Source organism: Microtus ochrogaster, chromosome 6, assembly GCF_000317375.1.
Source record: "Microtus ochrogaster isolate Prairie Vole_2 chromosome 6, MicOch1.0, whole genome shotgun sequence".
In the NCBI taxonomy this organism is placed as follows: domain Eukaryota; kingdom Metazoa; phylum Chordata; class Mammalia; order Rodentia; family Cricetidae; genus Microtus; species Microtus ochrogaster.
Window position 1 is genome coordinate 26,762,461 of NC_022013.1, and position 17,736 is coordinate 26,780,196.

A 17,736-nucleotide genomic window follows, 5' to 3' on the forward strand; every position below is an offset into this window, starting at 1 on the left:
CTCTTTGAGTCCCGTTCCCCATTTAGGAAAGGAAGGTGCCAATGAGGCTGAGGTACCACGAATTCAAGGGCCGAGGTTCCCGAATGGTCAAGTTCCAGGACGAGTATATCAGGCCACTCCCGCCTTCACCCCCAAGCCCTCCAATCCTACCAGCCCCTCCCAGCAACCCGGTGGACGCGAGCCAAGAGGTCCCTTTAAAGTCTCAAGTCCCGCCTCTGCTGCTCGTTGGGACCTTCTATTGGCGGCTCCAGGGAGGGGCGGAGCCCTGTGCGGCTCTGAGGGGCTGGGGGTGGGTCCTGGAGCGGCTCGGCCCCCGCCCCCTTTGTTCGCGCTGCGGCGGGAGGTGGCGGCCCGGGTGGGAGGTGTGTGCGCGCGTGTGCCGCGCTGTAGGGAACTGCGGGTCTCACCCGCCCGCTGTCAGCCAGCTCAACGCCGCCGCGCGATGGCTGGAGGAGACGCGCGGGACCAGCCCCGTGGGGCCGGCCGCGGGTGAGCCCCTCGCCGCCTCCTGCGAGCATGTCACCTCCAGCCTGCGAGGTCGCTTTCGCTGGCAGTGTCCGTGCCTCCGCCTCCTGCAGCCGCAGCCGCTGCCTGGAGCAGTGGCCCCCGGACCCCCACCCCTGATCCGCGCCCAGACCCTAGTGCCAGAGGACCATGGCTGGCCAGGGCGACTGCTGCGTCAAAGTGGCCGTCAGGTGAGCGCCGATGGTGGTGAAGGGGCGTGCGAGGAGGGGGGCTCGGGCTTTGTCTCGCGTGGACTCGGGGCGGGGGGCGCGGGCACCGCTCGATCTGGAGCCCGCAGTCCAGGAGGAGGGGCCGACGCTCGCTGGCCCGGCTGCCTCAGGGGAGCGGCGGCCCTGCAGACTGATGGAGGGTGGCTTTGTTTGGGTGGTAATTTCTGGCCCCTCTTGGGAGCCCTTAATGATCAGAAAATCGAATAAACAAGGAAATCCGGTATTTCACACCCAGCTCTGGCCCAGGCCGGAGCGTCTGTGTGTTTCCTCTTCGCCTCCCCATGAGGCTGCTGTCTCATTCTGGGGTATAGGAGTGAATTTTCCCCCTCCCCCCATCTACCCTAGTTAGCTAGTTCTCTGCTCTTGATCCAGCTCACCATCCTGGGAGCGGGTACTACAGACAAAGATCGGTTGTGGGACCCATGAAAGGGTTGGAATGGTGCCTCGGCCTTCCACAGGGTGCCAATGGCTTTTGGAGAGAACCCTGCTGGTCTTGCCCCAAAAGGAGATGGAGCTAGGGGAGGGAGGGAAAGGTGTATCTGAGGGACTGCCCCGAAGGGGTGAAAGGGGTGGCACGACCCGAATGCTACATTCACAGCAGGCACATAGGTGTCACTGAGAAGGGAGAGGGCCCCCAGGTTTATCTGGAGTCCCATTCCCAACACCTGCAGGTACTAGAAGTGATCGGGCAGACATTAGGGGGAGGACTGTGACTGAGTGGGTCCTTTTGCACACAGGTGCAGGGGCAGGAAATGCTACAAAGTTGAACCATCTGTGTTCTTTGTGCTGGGTGGAGATGCTGCTCACCAGCTCCCTTGATTTGGTTCTGGGGTCTTCTCTTTGAGGACATACTGAGAGAGTGCCGATGTAGGAGCTGGTCACCAACTCAGGCATGTCCAGAGGAGCACACGTCTCTGTTCCAGTCTTGAAGAATGGGACGGGGGAGTAGTCAAAGCCTAGGGTGGGTCTCTGAGACCCACCTCCAGATCCCCGGGGTTAGAGATGACCCAGATTCCAGGGATCCTGGGAAGCTGCTCCTAGACAAGATCAGAGAAAGCGATAGAATAGGTTCCCTCTTCCTGTTTCATTTAGAGCAGGTGCCTCCAGCCGCCTGACCAACTCTGTGCAACCCAGAGAGAAGGCACAGGGACAGCGTATAGCTCCGGGTCTGAGGGAGGGAGGTGGAGGGTCTCCGGTCCAGCATCTCCTACAGCACTTAGACCATCACTTGTGCACTCTCGTCCTGGCACCGAACAGCCTGAGACAAAGAGGAGCCCTGCAGGTGCCTGGTGGGCTGGTGGGGCGGAGCCAGGCTGCTACTGAGGCTGACTTTGCAGCGGGGACCCTTGGAGGTCGAGGGAAGCGCATTGTGGGGGTGGGAGTGAGACGCGTAAATATGGAATTTACTGCAGCCGGGGAGAGGCGAGCTACCCACCATAAAAAGAAAACGGTACCCTAACCCTCAACCAGTATGAACCAGAACTGACAGGGCAGGAGGTGGGGTGCGCTATCCGTGGGGGCTTTCCTTTAGACTCCATTTTGCAGGAGAGGGCCAAACAAAGGCCTTACCCCCTCGATTTAGACTCCCCAGTCGGGGCCTGGCATGGTAAAATAAGGAGTTCCTACTTCAAGAGCCCAGGGGCATGGGCACCAGTGTAGAGAGTCAGGGAGAAGCTAGTGTTCCCTTCCCACGACCACCATCAGGAGGTTCCTGGGACCTTGATGGTGCCTGCCCTCTGCACCCAGGTCTTTGGGATGCTTTTCCCAGCTGGGGTCACCTGTGTAGATGAAGTTGTGGGGCAACTGACCACAGTTAGCCTTTCCGAGGGCTCCAGGAAGGTGAGAACTCCTCCCACTCATCATCTGCCCTCTGGCTCTTGACCAGCCAGCCCTGCACACGCTGGACCTCCATGGGCAGCTGGCCCTTCAAGGCAGACAATGCCTGGACAGGACCCAGGTTCTAATCAGAGAGCTGAGGGTGGGACTGGGCTGGGAAAGGGAGCAGAAGGTGCCAGTGATGTGCTTTAGGGGGAATTCTCCGTGGTTTAGGATCTCTTTTTACGTCCCACCTTCAGAAATCACTGGTGTCCGTGAAGGGACTGAGTTTGAGGCTACAATCCAGTTTGGGCACATTTGTGAGAAGGAGCAAAGATGTGGGATTGCCTAGACCTACCCACTACCGTAAGTTTCCTAGCAGCTGCTGGCAAAGCCAGCGCTTTCTGACTTCCCGGAAGTCCTTCCTCATCTTTGTAAATTCCCATGAAAATCACGTGTGGGATCTGGCCTTGGGAGCAAGCAAGACAGGGTTGACCAGGAGTGTGTTGGGGAAAGAGAGGCCCTGGGATGTTAAAAGGGGACCCTGGAGCTCTTGGCTTGTAACTGGGTTGGAGCAGCCTAAGTACAAAGTGCTGCTTGGAGGCCTGGACTCCTAAAGTCAGAGAGGGAACTTTGAAGATGTGGGGAAGAGGGCCAGGTGTGAGCAGCCCCCAGATCCTCACACTGTGGTCTCCCCTGCTAGGTGTGCCCTGAATCCAGGCCAGTCAACCTCACGCTGGAGACTCCCTCCATCTGCCTGTAATCCTTTTAGCCAGTAATCCCTGTACTCTAAAGGTCTTTACCTGGGGTGGGGGTGGGGGAGGAGAAGGGTAAGCAGTGACCTCAGAGAGGGAGGAGGCGGAGCTGTAAGCACCACGCTGCAAAAACAGAGGCGTAAGCAAGGGGGAGCAGCCAAGATATGCAAGTTGACATAGTTAAATTGGGGATGGAAACCAAGTCACATGGTAAATTCATTTAAGCCCCCAGCTCTGGACCGCACCCTAAGGAGAGTCCTTGGTATTGCCTAGCCCCTTCCCCTTATCTTTGCTGGTCTCCGCTCAGCTTCCTTCCTTTAGTGTGCTGGGGAGGGGGAGGTGCCTTGGCTAGCCCCACAACCGGCCCTTAAGGCTACTGAGGGACCCAGCGGGCAGTGGTAGACTCCACCCCTCCCCTCTCTGGGACTTCTCACTGCTGCTACTTCCCAAGTATTAGGCGTCTCTGAAATCTTAGTCAACGGCTGCCTAAATTTTTAATCAAGGCTTGGTCAGGCGGCCAGGAGAGTAAAGACAGAAGAAGTTGTGGGGTCCTTACACGTGGGGTGCCTTCAGGGTCCCAAAGCTAAGCAGTGCCATTCAGTGCCATGCCCCTTGCTGCCTAATTTGTAGATCTGGGGAACTGGCCCTCTATGGGCTGTGTGGAGACCTGAGGAGATTGGTAGTGGCCTCCTGTTTCAAAAACAGTACTTCTGTCATCACAAGGAAGTGGAGTGTAGCAACCGCAGGCCCCGGAAATCGGCCCCCTCCACTACCCAGCCTGCCTGCTTGATTGGATCTTAGCATTTGAAAACAGCAGAGGTGGGGTGGGGCTGGGGCCAGGGAATCCACCGGGGCGACCCAAGCCTGACAGCCTTACTCTTATAGTTCTGGGGGCAAAGGGCCTAGCTTATGTAATTGTCTACCGGGTGGTTGGGTGGGTCACGCAGCCCCTTCGCTCTTCTCTGGACCTCATCTTTAGCCACTGTGGACTAGGAACACTTGGCTCACTCTGGTCTGCGCCTTGTGTGGAAAAGTGCTTAGGGTGAAGGAGGAGGCGCAATGCCCTTGCAGTGACTGAGATACAGGAAGACTCCTGGTACCCTGAAGATGAGTAAAATGTTTAAACAAAATCCCTCAGTGTCCGTAAGAGGTGGTTCTTAATTTAAGTGATAATAATCTGTTTAGTAAAAATGAATTTATTTATATCTATTCATTTTCTTTTAAGCAGAAATATGCTCTAGTGGATATGGGGCAGTGACTAAACACCATAATTGCTTAAATTTTTGCTCGGTGCTGGGCACTGTGCCTGTGCTGTCCTGCTCAGGTGACCAGAGAATTGATGCTGCTTACAGGAGCAGCAGAGGGGAGCAGGGGTGGGGAAGACTGGATCTGAGCTCTGGCCACTCTCCTTTGCAAGTACATGCTTACAAGATGTCCCTAGTCTGCCCCAACTCGCTTCTCCATCCCGCCGAGTGCTGTGCTCTCTGGCTTCAGTTTCTTCAGAAGCTTCACAGCCCTGCCTTGTTGTGGTGAAAGGGGATGTGGGAAATACACACCATGCTGAGCAGATGTGCGGCAAGGGTGAATCGCTCCAAATTTGCCTTAGCGGTTGCTGGGCATAGCTGCCTGTCACCACCATGGCCTGAGCTCCCGAATCCCTGCTGTCTTCTTTTGCGTTCCAGAAGCTTCTGTTCTCCTCTTCTTGGGTCCCTGAGGCTGTCTCTTGCCTGAGCCACCACGTCACTCTCCAGGCAAGGAAGTTCTAGCAGGGGTTCTCAACCTTCCTAACGCTGTGACCTAATACAGTCATGGTGACCCCCAACCATAAAATCATTTTCATTCCTACTTCATAACTGTAGTCTTCCTGCTTCTATGAATCATAATGTGTTTTCTGATGATAATCTTTTTGGGGTCGTTGAGAACCTCTGTAGGGTCCCTAGGCGTTGAGGAAAGCCTCTACCTTGGAACAGCTGGAGTTAACTGCCAATCAGCTGCTTTAGCTGAGAAGATTTGCGTGGAGTGGGGGCACTCCGAGGGACCGTGCAACCATGGGCAGGTGGTGGCCTAATGGCTGCCCCGTCCTGGTCTCGAGTGGACTCTTCTCTGACCTCCAGCTTGTCTATGGTATGGGAAGGAGGGCATGTTATGGTCCCTGTCCCTGCATTCTCGCCTGTTTACCTTGGTAGCATGGCAGTGGGGCAGGCTGCCTGTCCTTTCTTTAGGCTGAGCTGACCTATTTCAGTGAGGTGCATCCTATCAGAGAGCCAGCTGCCTACAGATTTGTAATAGGGAATGGCAACAGGGCCAGAGGCGGGAGTGGGGGGGGGGGGCTCACAGCTCTCTCCTCCAGCCAGCCAGCCAGCTGCCTGTTGCTTAGCATTCCTCAGCTGGGGAGTGTCCCCTGGGCCCAGCCCCTACTGAGCTGCCCCCCCCACCAGATGCAGATGCCGGCACAGCTCAGGATCTGGGCTAAGCCTGATGCTGCAATGCCTCCTGTCTCTTGGGAGGTCATGGAAAACCCCTACCAGATGCCCCAGGATGGGAGTGGGACAGAGAAACACAGCTGAGTGGCACTTCCCTGACTTGGGCTTGCCCTTTCCACAGGCTCCAAAGACAGAGGAGACCTGTCTCAGGAAGCGCCTGGTGCTGATCACAGCCTGGCAGCTTGGCTGGCCAATCCCAGGCGGGGGTACCTCCCCCAGACAGGGGCTAGCCTTCTCCCAGCCTCCTGCTCTCTGGCTTCTGACACCTCTTACTTGTGGCTTGCTGCTTCTAGGCCTGCCTGCCTTTTGGTTCTTCTGGGGTGTGCCTCTGAGGCTGAAGTCATGGACAACATGGCTCTCCCCAGGTGTCTCAGAGCAGGTATCCTCCCCTGTTGACCTCTGGGTGTGACTCAGAACTCAGTGGCCAGGACTCTAGGATGGACTGAAAAGGCAAAGTTGAGGACTTGCCCTTTGGAGGGGAGGGAGTAGGGTCGGAGCCCTAGACACCCCAGTGCCTCCTAAGGAGTCTTTGGGGTATCATGCCCCCTCTCTCTGATCTCAGAAGCAGAAGTCAGGCAGAGAGTGTTGACTGACCCTTTTCACCAAGTCTACCAGGGTCTCATAAACCCATGCCCTTTGACCCCACAATACAAAGCCGTCTTGTTTGGGGTGCAGAGCCAGCCCAGTCTGTCCCCCCCCCCCCAGGACTGCCACAGGAGGACTCGAGTTGACTATGAAAAGCCAGGGGAGGTTCCCATAGGCAAACAGTGATATCTACTGTTTCTCATGGGGTCCTGGTGACTCTGCCCCTAGTAGTGCTGGGTTTTCCCTCCCTCTACGAAAGAGTCAGCATCCTGAATTAGGTCTTGCCACCCTGATGGAGAGAAGACTAGCCCCGGTGGGAAGATGCTTTCTCTAGGCTAAGTCAGCTAAAAGCCCCTGAGCATCTGAAAGCCAGTCTCCCCTGAGAGAGCAAGGATTTTGTTTCTAGCAGTCTTCCCCAGAGCTGGCAGGTTGCCAGGCTGCCTAGGAGAGGTGTGTGTGTGTGTGTGTGTGTGTGTGTGTGTGTGTGTGTGTGTTGGGAGTGGGGGAGTGGGGGGGGGCTACAGAGGACGAAGGAGGCCTGCTTTCTACAAATGGTCCTAGCTCAGTCTCCTTAGCTACAAAGCGGCAGGAAGGCAGGCAGCTGCTGGTGGAATCAGCAGGGATTCTAAAGGGATCATTTTCCTCCATCCTGACCCCTCTGGCCCTGCCTAGGGGTGGCCTGGTGACTGCAGCAGGATTGGGCATGGACAAGGCTGCTTTGAGTTTCATGTGCATCATTATAGACTGTGGGACTCGGAGCTGGTGAAATGTCACCTTCGGAGTTTCATGTGTCCCCTGCTTCGCAGTGTTGTCCCAACACATTGCCTGTGTTCATGTGCAGAAGTGCACCTGGCACCTAGGTTCTCCTAGAGGTTCAGGACTGTCCTGAGAGGAGGCTAAGGGGTGGGAGAAGCTGGGAAAGGCTTCTAGGCTGCTGCCCCCAAGACATGATTCCCTCAGGCTTGCTTTTCCAGGATTTAACAATCTCTATAGGCAGGAAGTTCTTTTTGCTAGCTTATCTAAATCCCTCCGGCTGCAGCTAAGTTCCCCTTTGATCTTGCCCAGTCACTGCTAAGGAAGAGCTGGCCCTTGGCAGGTCACAGAGCACAGCCTAGAGACTCTGTGTGAAGGGCAGACTGGAGACCACAAGGCCCCTCTGAGTCCCTTCCCTTTCCTTTCCCTGGCATACGTGAGCCAAACACACACCATGACAAGCCGGCAGCTGGGCCACCACTCCGCCCTGCCACCCGTGGTTGGAGCTAGGCGTGAGGAGTCAGGCTGGGCATGAGGAGGGAGCCAGTGGGCCTAAACTGCCTTTGGTGTCAATCAAGCTTGACTAAAACACAGTTAGAGACTGGGTGATAGGCTCCTTTATGTCCCTCTGGAGTCCTCCCCACCAGCCCCCAAGGGCTCCTTTTCAAGAATCTAGAAAGGCCTCATTATAACAAGACAGATTTGCTTTTAGTCCGTGGAACTCCTTCAGAAGGATCCAGCATGTTGATTATTTTGGCCATCTGAGAGTAACTCTAGTCCAGGTCTCTGGTTCTGAAAGCCTTGGGGGTAGGTCTGGGGAAGAAAGTGTCTCTCTGTTCAGAAGTTCCTCAGGTGCAGATCTTACACAAGTGAGAGTGTATGTAAGCTAGTTTGCCCAAACTCTGTGGAAAAGGCAGCCTTGTTTCTTATTAGCCAAATGACCGTGAGCTAGGGGACAGGATAGAGAGGACAGAATAGCCCACCATGAGTTGAATGACATACTGTGACCACCGTGTAGGAGTGACTGATGACATCTCGTTGTCTTGTAGCTAGCGAGGTGGGAGCCCTTAACTGAAGTTTAGTACTTGGTGAAATAGGTTCCAGGAAATGTCCCCACAAAAAAAAAAAAAAAAAAAAAAAAAAAAAAAAAAAAAAAAACATTTATACTCAGATTCATCATCATCTTTATTTAATTTTATTTTATGTACATTGATATGAAGGTGTCAAGTCCCCTGGAACTGGAGTTACAGACAGTTGTGAGCTGCCATGTGGGTGCTGGGAATCGAACCCAGCTCCTCTGGAGCAGCAGTTAGTGCCTCTCCAACCCCTCATCATCATCTTTAAGAAGCTTCTGAGGACCAGAGAGATAGCTCAGCCTGTAAAAGTGCTTGCTGCCAGCCGGGTGGTGGTGGCGCACTCCTTTAATCCCAGCACTCGGGAGGCAGAGGCAGGCGGATCTCTGTGAGTTCGAGACCAGCCTGGTCTACAAGAGCTAATTCCAGGATAGGCTCCAAAACCACAGAGAAACCCTGTCTCAAAAAACAAAAAACAAAAAAACAAAAAAACAAACAAAAAAAAAACAAAAAAAAAAGTGCTTGCTGCCAAGTCCAATAACATTAGTTCAATCCCCAGCATCCACACAGTGGGAGAAATAAAGACTCCAATGGATGTCCTCTGGCCTTCACGTGTGCACCCTGCCATACATGCATACACACACACAAACATAAATGTTATTTTCTTTTCATTTAAACTTCTGAACCCGGAATAGCTCTTGGTTATTTTATGTCACCTGGTATTTCTCATCAGTGAAAAGTCTTTTTAAGTGTAAAAAGCTGCACCCTTGGAAGCCTCGGCTGAAGCCTTGGGGAGAGAGTAGGTTAGGAACTCTGGGGATACTAGCTGAGTAGGTGGGACTAGTTTCAAAGCCCAGCCAACCTCTAGGAGCCCAATAACTGGGCGGAGCTTCCAGGAGGGGCATTGGCTGACTTTGTATAACGTCATTAGAGGCCGTGAGGTGATTCTTCTTCTAAACTTTGGGGTTGGGTGTGGGGTCCCAGACATGTGCCCAGATGCACTCAGTTATTACCCTCTGCAGAGAGTGTGTTTTGCCCTTGGCAGCCCCTCAGCATCCCCTGGCCTGTCCCCTGCCGAGTCCTCTGCCCTTTGCTTCCGCCCTGTCCTGCTCCCGAAGAGCCCTGGAACCGCTGAGCTCAGCTCTTCCCTCAGCCCTGGGCTCCAGCTCGCTGGCTGCCTTTGTCCCCGCCTTTAAGTCTCTCTGCTGCCGCTCAGCGCTGCGGGGGTGGGGACAGTCGCCCACATCACGCCAGCCACTGCTTGTTTCTGAGCAGAGGAAGCACGGCTACCTCAGCCGCGGTGCCAGATCCTGCCTCTGAAAAGCCTTGGCTGCCCTGCCCTGCCTGCCGTTTGCCAAATGGCGAATAGGCCGGCTCTGTTCTGGGAGATTCCGGGGCGGCGGCGGCGGGAGGGCTTTCGGAGAGGGCCCCAGGGCCCTCCTTCTCTACAGGGAGAAGAAAAGGATAGAGGGATGGTCTGCTGTGAGATTCACACTGTCTGTCCCCGGCAGAAATGTCACAGGATTTTTAGGCTGAGAGCCTTTATTGATAATAGGAAACCGGTCTGCAGGTCATACATAGTATGCCAATTTAATTGTTTTAAATGTCGCATTTTTCCACTCCCAGATTTTCTATTTTAGGATATATTCCAATCATACAGTGATAGGTTTCAATATAACTTTCTCATGTATTTGTCTCATGTACTTTGAAATCTTCTTATTCTTTGAAGTTTCTTCCTGAATTCGGCTAGACTCTCATTCTTTTCTCTTCAAGTCTTATTTTTAAGTTCAAGTACTACATCTATAGAGGAAACATGATTAGAGTTTTCTTGGCCCAACTTAGCAAGAGGCTCACTAGTCCATTTTCTGCAAATGGCATGATTTCATTCTTCCTACTGGCTGAATAGTATTTCATTGTGTATATGTACATTTTCTTTAGCCAGTGATAAGCCCTGATAAGCACCTAGGCTCATCCCACAACTTGGCCATTCTGAAAAGATCTGTAGTAAACATGGGTGTGTTGACATGGTGGTCTCCTGTCTTTGATTCCTTCTGGAATATACCTAGGTGTGGTATATCCAGACCATCAGATAGTCCGTCTTGATCAGCTGAGTCTTTCTTGCCTTCTCATGTTCTGTGCTTAAGATGCATGCCCCCACTTGCCTCTTGCTAGTGCTGGCCTGCTTGGTAGCTCACAGGGACCATGGTACACTTGGAAGAACCTGGCAATTGACCCCTGACCTCTCCTTCCACGCCACTGGGAAGAATTCAGTTTTGAGTGATTGCCATCTGTGCCCCTCCTCCCCAGCTATAAAGAGAAACTTCTCCTTCCATAGATCACTGCCACTTTGAGAGCAACCCGCAGAAGTGACATCATCCAGGGTGGGACCAATGGAAGAGGCTATTGGAGGGGAGGGTGATGCAGTTCTTAAAAAGCCAAAACTGATGCTGGAGAGATGGCTCAAAGGTTAAGAGTACTAACTGCTCTTCCAGAGGTCCTGAGTTCAATTCCCAGCATCCACATGGTAGCTCACAAACATACAGAATGAGATCAGGTCCCCTCTCTGGCATACGGGCATACATTCAGGCAGAACACTATATAGATAATAAACAAATAAATCTAAAAAATAAAATAAAAGCTAAAACTGAGAAACCTAGATAATCCAAGTGCAGGCTTAGACCATGAGAGGGTAGAGGCAGGACAAAGTCTCCTGTCTCTGGCCTATTGGGCTGAGGGTTCAAAATCTCCACCAGGCACCGAAGATGAGCTCAGCTGTCACAGGACCATGTGTCCTTGAGGGCAGGGCAGCCCAGTTCCCTGGTTGGTGCTGCCGGAGTGCACATGCTCTATCCAGCTTTGACAGTGGCAGGAGGGAGGAAGTTTCTAGCAATGGGGGGGGGGGGTGGAGTGTTTAGGGAAAGAAAGCAGCGAGGGAGGTAGGGGAGCACCTGTGGTTTCAGCCTGGGCAGAGGCTGAATGCCAGCCTTCTTGTCTTCTACCTGAGTGACTGAGCCATGGTTCCTGCTAGGAAGTGGGGATGATACCCTAGTTTGTAAACCTCCAAGGTAAGGGAGTAGTGAGTGCTGGCTAGTCCGCTACCCACACGCGGGAAGGCCTCTGTGAGATCTTCATTCTTTGCTTGCTCCTGCAGCCGCTTGTTATCCATAAGACTGACACAGTTGCCCTCTTCCAGATCAGTTGTTCTGAGAATTAGTGACTCACCCAGGGCCTATGTCCTGTCTCCTATTTATTTCACTTCCCTGGGCGAACCTCACAAATTGCATCCTGATGTTTTGAATAGGCTAGCAAGAGGCTAGATGGCTCTCTGATACAGAACCCCTCATATCAAGATGTGCTGGGCCAAAAATAGAACCCCAGAGAGACCCCACAACTCTTGGCACCTAAAGCCCCCATTGACCCTATGTACATGCTCCCAGATGGCTCTCCTCCCCACTCTTCTTTGCCATGCCCTTGGATGCTCTGGCGGCTGGCTACTGAAGACCTTGGGAGGCCTCTGACGCAGGCCTGCTCCCTCTGTCTCCAGGGATGTTGATTCAATCTTTTCCAATCGCCGGCATTGCCATCTGCCTTCAGTAATTAAATGGTATTTGAACTGGATCCAGAAATCCCATCACAGGCTGCCACGTGGTAGGGAGGGTATCTCAGGAACTCATACTTGTCTACACCATTGGAGGGTCCTCAAAGGCTCCTGCAATGTGTCTTCAGTTCACCGAAGAGCACCCCTGTGCCTGGGAGGAAGCATCCGGTCTTAGCTTCACAGGCCCAGGACGGAGCCAAAGCTCCCGTTTCTATGCCATGCCATGCCATGCCTCACCCTCTACAGCCGCCCCTGCTTTCCTGGGTGTCTGAGGCTTCCCTCCACTCTCCCAGTCATACTACAGGGCTGTGGAAGGGCTAGCTAGTACATTCAGCCTGCCTGGGCTTGGAATGGCTCCTCACTGTCTGTGACTCGGAATGACACCATTGGGTTTCCTTGTCTGTCCGTAGGGCACTGGTAATGACCTCCTGGGGTTGTATTATCAAGAGTTAAGACGTGTCAGTTCACAGACCTTGCCCTGCAGGCAGTGAGCTCTGTGTGTGTGCAGTCACAGTGGTTAGGGCAGAAGTAGAAGTCTAGGTAGGTGGAGCCTGCTGGCCCTAACGTCTGGGGCAGTGGTGAGGAGGCGGGGTTCTGGTCTGGAGGTCCGCAGTGAACACGTAAGCATCAATTTTGTCCTTTCTGTCAGAACCCAGTTTCAGTGAGTAGGTAAGAGGCTGGGCAGCTGGGCTCTCATCTTGGTATGGCTCTTAACAGTTATGTAAGGTGGTCTTTGGGCTTCCATTTCTTTCTGGAGAGAGCCACTCACTAAAGTGACTGTTTATACCTCAAAGAAAATACTTCTGAGGAAAGCCAGACTCCTACATATGGGTAGAAACTTGCCTGAGTGCCCACTCCCGTCTGACCCCCCTCCCACACCTGCCCCGCCCCAGTCCACTCATCCACAGCGGAGAGCAGCCATAGGCTTGGGAGCTCCTTACCCAGCTGATAGCTCTGAGTGGGTCCCTGGGGGTTGGCAACGGGGACAAGGACAAGATGATGACTTGGAGGCCTGGGCTCTGTAGCTAGGCACCTCTGGGCCGTGAGTGGGTGCTGGCCTGGCCCCTCTTGTTCCTTTCTTCTCCTGGTAAATGTTGGCGTAGGGAGAGGGGCCTGACAAGCAGTTCATTGTAAGTGTACAGCCTGTCGGTAGGGCTGCTGTGTGAACCCATGGCAGTAGAGCTTACCCCCACTCTTGCTCTAGGATATCTGAAGGGTGCTTTCTGCCAGTCCTTGCATGCGCATGCTTACTGACTCAGGCTTGGTTGCCATGGGGACCTCATCATGGTGATGCAGCTTAGAAAAGGAAGTGAGGGGAGGCTGGATGGAGACAGTTCTGCCAATGGCTAGCTCCCCGCTCAGCACTGGTGCCACCTCTCCCTCTAAATGGGGATCCCTCCTGAGCCAGAATTTGGGATGTTGGCCCACCCTGCAGCTGGCTCAGTGTCCCTTTTCATTGCCTTGACAGGGTACTTTGCACTTGACCTAGGCTGCCCTGATTGTGTTTGGTCTGGCCCCTCAACTCCTGAAAGAACCAGAACTTGTGTCCAAGAGTACCACTAGGCCCCGGCACCTCGGGAGATGGCTGCTGCCCTGAAGACCCTTGCAGCCTCCACAGGTCTCAGCAGAGGTGCTGGCCTTCTTCCCAACCTGACTCTGGCCCAGAGTTGTAAGGAGCCACCTGGTCTGTCCCCCTCTCCCCAGCCTTGTCCCTAAGCTTTATCTCTCCAGAATGGGCCAGCTGTCATCTTGCAAGAGGGATATTGACTTCCAGGCCCCTGGAGGCAGGGGATGCCTTCACCCAGGTTTGGCCCCTTCACTCTCTGTTGTACAGCCTTGGGTCAGTCATTGAGACAGAGGCTGAGAATGTCTCAATGACTGATCCAATGTTGTACCACGGGCAATCAGGCAAATCAGTAGATCCCTCTCTGGTTCACAGTGAAAAACACATGAGTTCATTTATATAGAACATACTAAACATACATTCAGAGTACCAAACATTCAAGCAATGTTAGCAACTGCTGGTTTGGGTGATACTCATGCATTACTGAAGGTGTTCCCTGGGGCTCCCAGCCTTGCTTCCTTTCCTGGCTTGTGGGGTTGGGAGAAACATGGCTGGTAATGCGAGAGGAGGGCCTGTCGCCTTCACCGAGCTGCTCTTTCCACCCTGTGCAGGATCAGACCCCAGCTGTCGAAGGAGAAGATTGAAGGCTGTCACATCTGTACCTCCGTCACCCCTGGGGAGCCCCAGGTCCTGCTGGGGAAGGACAAGGCCTTTACCTATGACTTTGTTTTTGACCTGGACACCTGGCAGGAGCAGATCTATTCAACCTGTGTGAGCAAGCTCATCGAAGGCTGCTTCGAGGGCTATAATGCCACAGTGCTGGCCTATGGACAGGTAAGCCACCCCTACCCCAACCAGTGGCCATTTCTACCTCAGTCTCCCCTCCCCCCACCCAGTGGGGGGAAAGGCCCAGCAGAGAGTAATCAGTTAAGGCCCAGTTGTGCAATTTTGTCCGGCGTCTGAGTTATGAGTGTATGGCTGGTTAGCCGAGGCAGGGCTTTCAGCAGAGAATTCTGTAGGGTATGACTCTGGGTTTGAAAAGGGGCAACTTGACTGGAGGTAATGGGTAAGAGCCCAAGCCAAGGCTTGCTGGTTCCCCAGAGGACACTGGTCACCACGTGCTCTCTGTCTTTGCCCTTGCAGACAGGGGCTGGGAAGACATACACTATGGGCACCGGCTTTGACACAGTGACATCAGAAGAGGAGCAGGGCATCATCCCAAGGGCCATTGCACACCTCTTCAGGGGCATCGATGAACGCAAGCGGCGAGCACAGGAGCAGGGCGTCACTGGGCCTGATTTCAAAGTCAGCGCTCAATTCCTGGAGGTACTATGGCCTTGGAGGGTGGTCGGGAAGGAGCTGTGTTGGAACCTAAGGCCATGGAAGCTAGAGGCTCCAACAATGCCGAGAAATGAGCCTAGGGAACCCTGGAGACAGCTACAGAGGGTAGTTCCCCTCTTCTGGGAGTGTCTAAGCAAGGGTTAGATAAACACTTGGGGGTAGTTGAGGTGTTTCCTGCTTCAGATGGACCCTGGCTGTTTCTGGCCCTGCCCTAGGGCAGGTCATGTGAGCATTCTGCTCTACTTCTGCAAAGTGGGTTTGACCTCTTCCTAGGGATGAGTGAATCTGGCATGGAAGCCTGTACCTGTAACGTGGTGGGAGCCCTGCTCTGTCTGTCACTGTGTTCTGGCCCCACCAGGCCCTTCCTCTGCCTCCAAGCACCTACCTGTATCTTTTGGACTAAGATGCATGGTGGCCTCTCAGTACAGAAGGGTCTCCGACAGAGGCTTTCCTTCCTTCTAGTCCTCCAGTTTTGGGAGGTATCAGCCTCAACCGTGAAGCCACAAGCTTTGGGGAGTGCATGAGGGCATCTTGTGGCTCTTTTACATTTGGGCTGTGCTGTCGACTGTCATTCCAGCTGGAGATGACCTTCATGAGGGGAAAGGTCCGGGAAGGTGATCCGCCTTGGTATTTCTCATAGGAACCCAACCCGGCCCCTCTGAAACATGTGGTTGGGCAGTTCTGATTCTCAGCGTCTAGTTTCCCTACCAACAAACCCTGCTCTGGTGTGTTTGGTGGCTTCAGAACCACCCTGTCCCTCCCCTCCCCACCTTGAGGCTTTAACTGAACTTCGTTTGCCCTTGGAGGGATGGACAGGGCTGAGACTTGTCCCTGTATACTGCCCCAGTATCTCTTTCCTGTGCACCCACGGTTGCTGCTTTCCCCAGCAGGGACCTGTATTTTAGTCCTTTGGGTTCCATCTGTGTATATATACATGTATGTGTGCTCATATGTGGTTGCGTACGTGTTCCTGAATATGCATGTGTGTACACGAGTGTGTACATGTATGTATGAATGTATGTATAGGTGTTTGTTTACATGAGTGTGTGTTTCTTGTTGTCTGTATATCATTGAGCTTTTTCTCTGTTTTCTCCTTGTTGCTATGGATAACTTCAAAGAACACACTAGTAAATTTCAGGCCAGAGAGTGAATCCCCAGGGGTTAACCGATGCAGTATGTCTACCCAATACAAGATAGACAGACACCATGGCACTTTCGTCTCCACCGTCTTGTCCTTCTGTTTCCTCTTCCCCTTCCTGTGGGATATTTTTGCCCTTTAAGGCCATCAAAGCCTCAGATGTCCACGGGCTGCAGTGCTCTGGCTCTATCGGACTCTATTGGCTAATGCCCTTCTCCCACTCTGCCTGCCCCTGCCCCTGGCCTTTGACCTCATAGCCTTTCCCCACAGCTCCAATCACAGCACCCCCTCAGGAGACATCTGAATGGGCTGGCCATACCTGACTGCCTGGTACAGAAGGCTGACCCACAGTGCCCCTTCTTGCTCTCTCTGCTCCTGAGCATCGGGCAAGGCACATAGCCATCCTTTCCCCATCCAAAGATGTCATCACGTCTACCTCAGGGACCACAGTGCTAAGAGCTTCCATTTCCCTGGACTCTTGGATCCTTGCCTTCCTTCATCTGAAATCACAGCCTTGTGCCATCTCTGCCAGACTGACGATATAATGAGATCCTCTCAATTCAGGCTCATGTCTTCCCCATCTCTTACCCCTAGGACTTGCATCCCTCTGTCCTTGGCCTCAGCCTCCCTCTGGAGCTGAGAGCTGCTGGATGCTGTTCCTTGGGGAGTAGAGCAGCATGGGGAGCCTCAGGTTAGCACTATCTAGGAGGACCAGGGTTCAGCGAGTTAAACTCCAGAGCTTGTTTCCACTTTAGCAAATTGAGATGGTATATAAACACGAGAAAGCCCCTGGGGCTCGGAGGCATGGGCCATGTGAGCCCAGCCATGATTTCCTTCCCATCACAGCTCTACAATGAAGAGATCCTTGACCTGTTTGATAGCACCCGTGACCCTGATGCCCGCCACCGCAGGTCCAACATCAAGATCCATGAGGATGCCAACGGTGGCATCTACACCACAGGCGTCACGTCTCGTCTCATCAACTCCCAGGAGGAGGTGAGCAGCCTTATACATGGGCACCTTTAAAGGCCAGAGCCCTACAGCACGTGGGTCCTGAGTCCTCCCTTTGCATCTGTCCCCAGCTGATCCAGTGCCTGAAGCAGGGCGCCCTGTCACGCACCACAGCCAGCACCCAGATGAACGTTCAGAGCTCCCGGTCCCATGCCATCTTCACCATCCACCTGTGCCAGATGCGCGTGTGTGCCCAGCCTGACCTGGTGAGGTGCTCTTGGGGGCCCAGGAGCTACACGCTCTAGGTGTATCCCAGGGACTGGATGGATTAACACTGGGCTAAGCTAGCACTCCAGAGATGGGGCTTGCCTCTTCCACTCAATTTTTCCTCCTCTTCAGCCTCTCACCCATTTATGCAATGGAGTAATGATCACCAATAGTGTGTGCAAATACAGTGTTTGATCTCAGGTGCTCTGCACGCATGCGGGCTTAGTACTGCGCAGCCTACCCTCACTCTTGCAGATGGTGGTGCTGTGGGTGGAAGGCCAGCAGAGGAACAGGAGTAGGGTTTGGGTGAGCCGGATGTCACATTCTGCTGCAGGTGAACGAGACAGTGACTGGGCTTCCGGATGGAGCGGCCCCCACGGGCACTGAGTATGAGACTCTCACTGCTAAGTTTCACTTTGTGGATTTGGCTGGCTCCGAGCGGCTGAAGCGGACAGGGGCCACGGGTGAACGGGCCAAGGAGGGCATCTCCATCAACTGTGGTCTGGTAAGCACACGGAGCCAGATGGCACAGGCTCAAGCAGGCTGTGTACTTTAATGGCTATCCAGTCATCTTTGAGCTTCTTCGAGCTTCTTCTTCTTCTTCTTCTTCTTCTTCTTCTTCTTCTTCTTCTTCTTCTTCTTCTTCTTCTTCTTCTTCTTCTTCTTCTTCTTCTTCTTC

The 17,736-nt window shown here is 53.6% G+C and overlaps 1 protein-coding gene across 7 annotated transcripts in view; it reads left to right on the top strand.

Moving 5' to 3' along the window:
* The first annotated feature begins 349 nt into the window (after window positions 1-349).
* The window catches only part of Kif21b (kinesin family member 21B), a 48,400-nt gene continuing 31,013 nt past the window's right edge, over window positions 350-17,736 (top strand). For all 7 annotated transcript variants that reach the window (XM_013346753.2, XM_013346754.2, XM_026780022.1 and 4 more), the window contains exons 1-6: window positions 350-695; window positions 13,972-14,194; window positions 14,504-14,686; window positions 16,686-16,835; window positions 16,922-17,056; window positions 17,392-17,562. In XM_013346753.2, coding sequence (XP_013202207.1) covers window positions 655-695; window positions 13,972-14,194; window positions 14,504-14,686; window positions 16,686-16,835; window positions 16,922-17,056; window positions 17,392-17,562 — 903 coding nt within the window. In that variant the 5' untranslated portion in view covers window positions 350-654. The remainder of the gene's footprint in view (window positions 696-13,971; window positions 14,195-14,503; window positions 14,687-16,685; window positions 16,836-16,921; window positions 17,057-17,391; window positions 17,563-17,736) is intronic.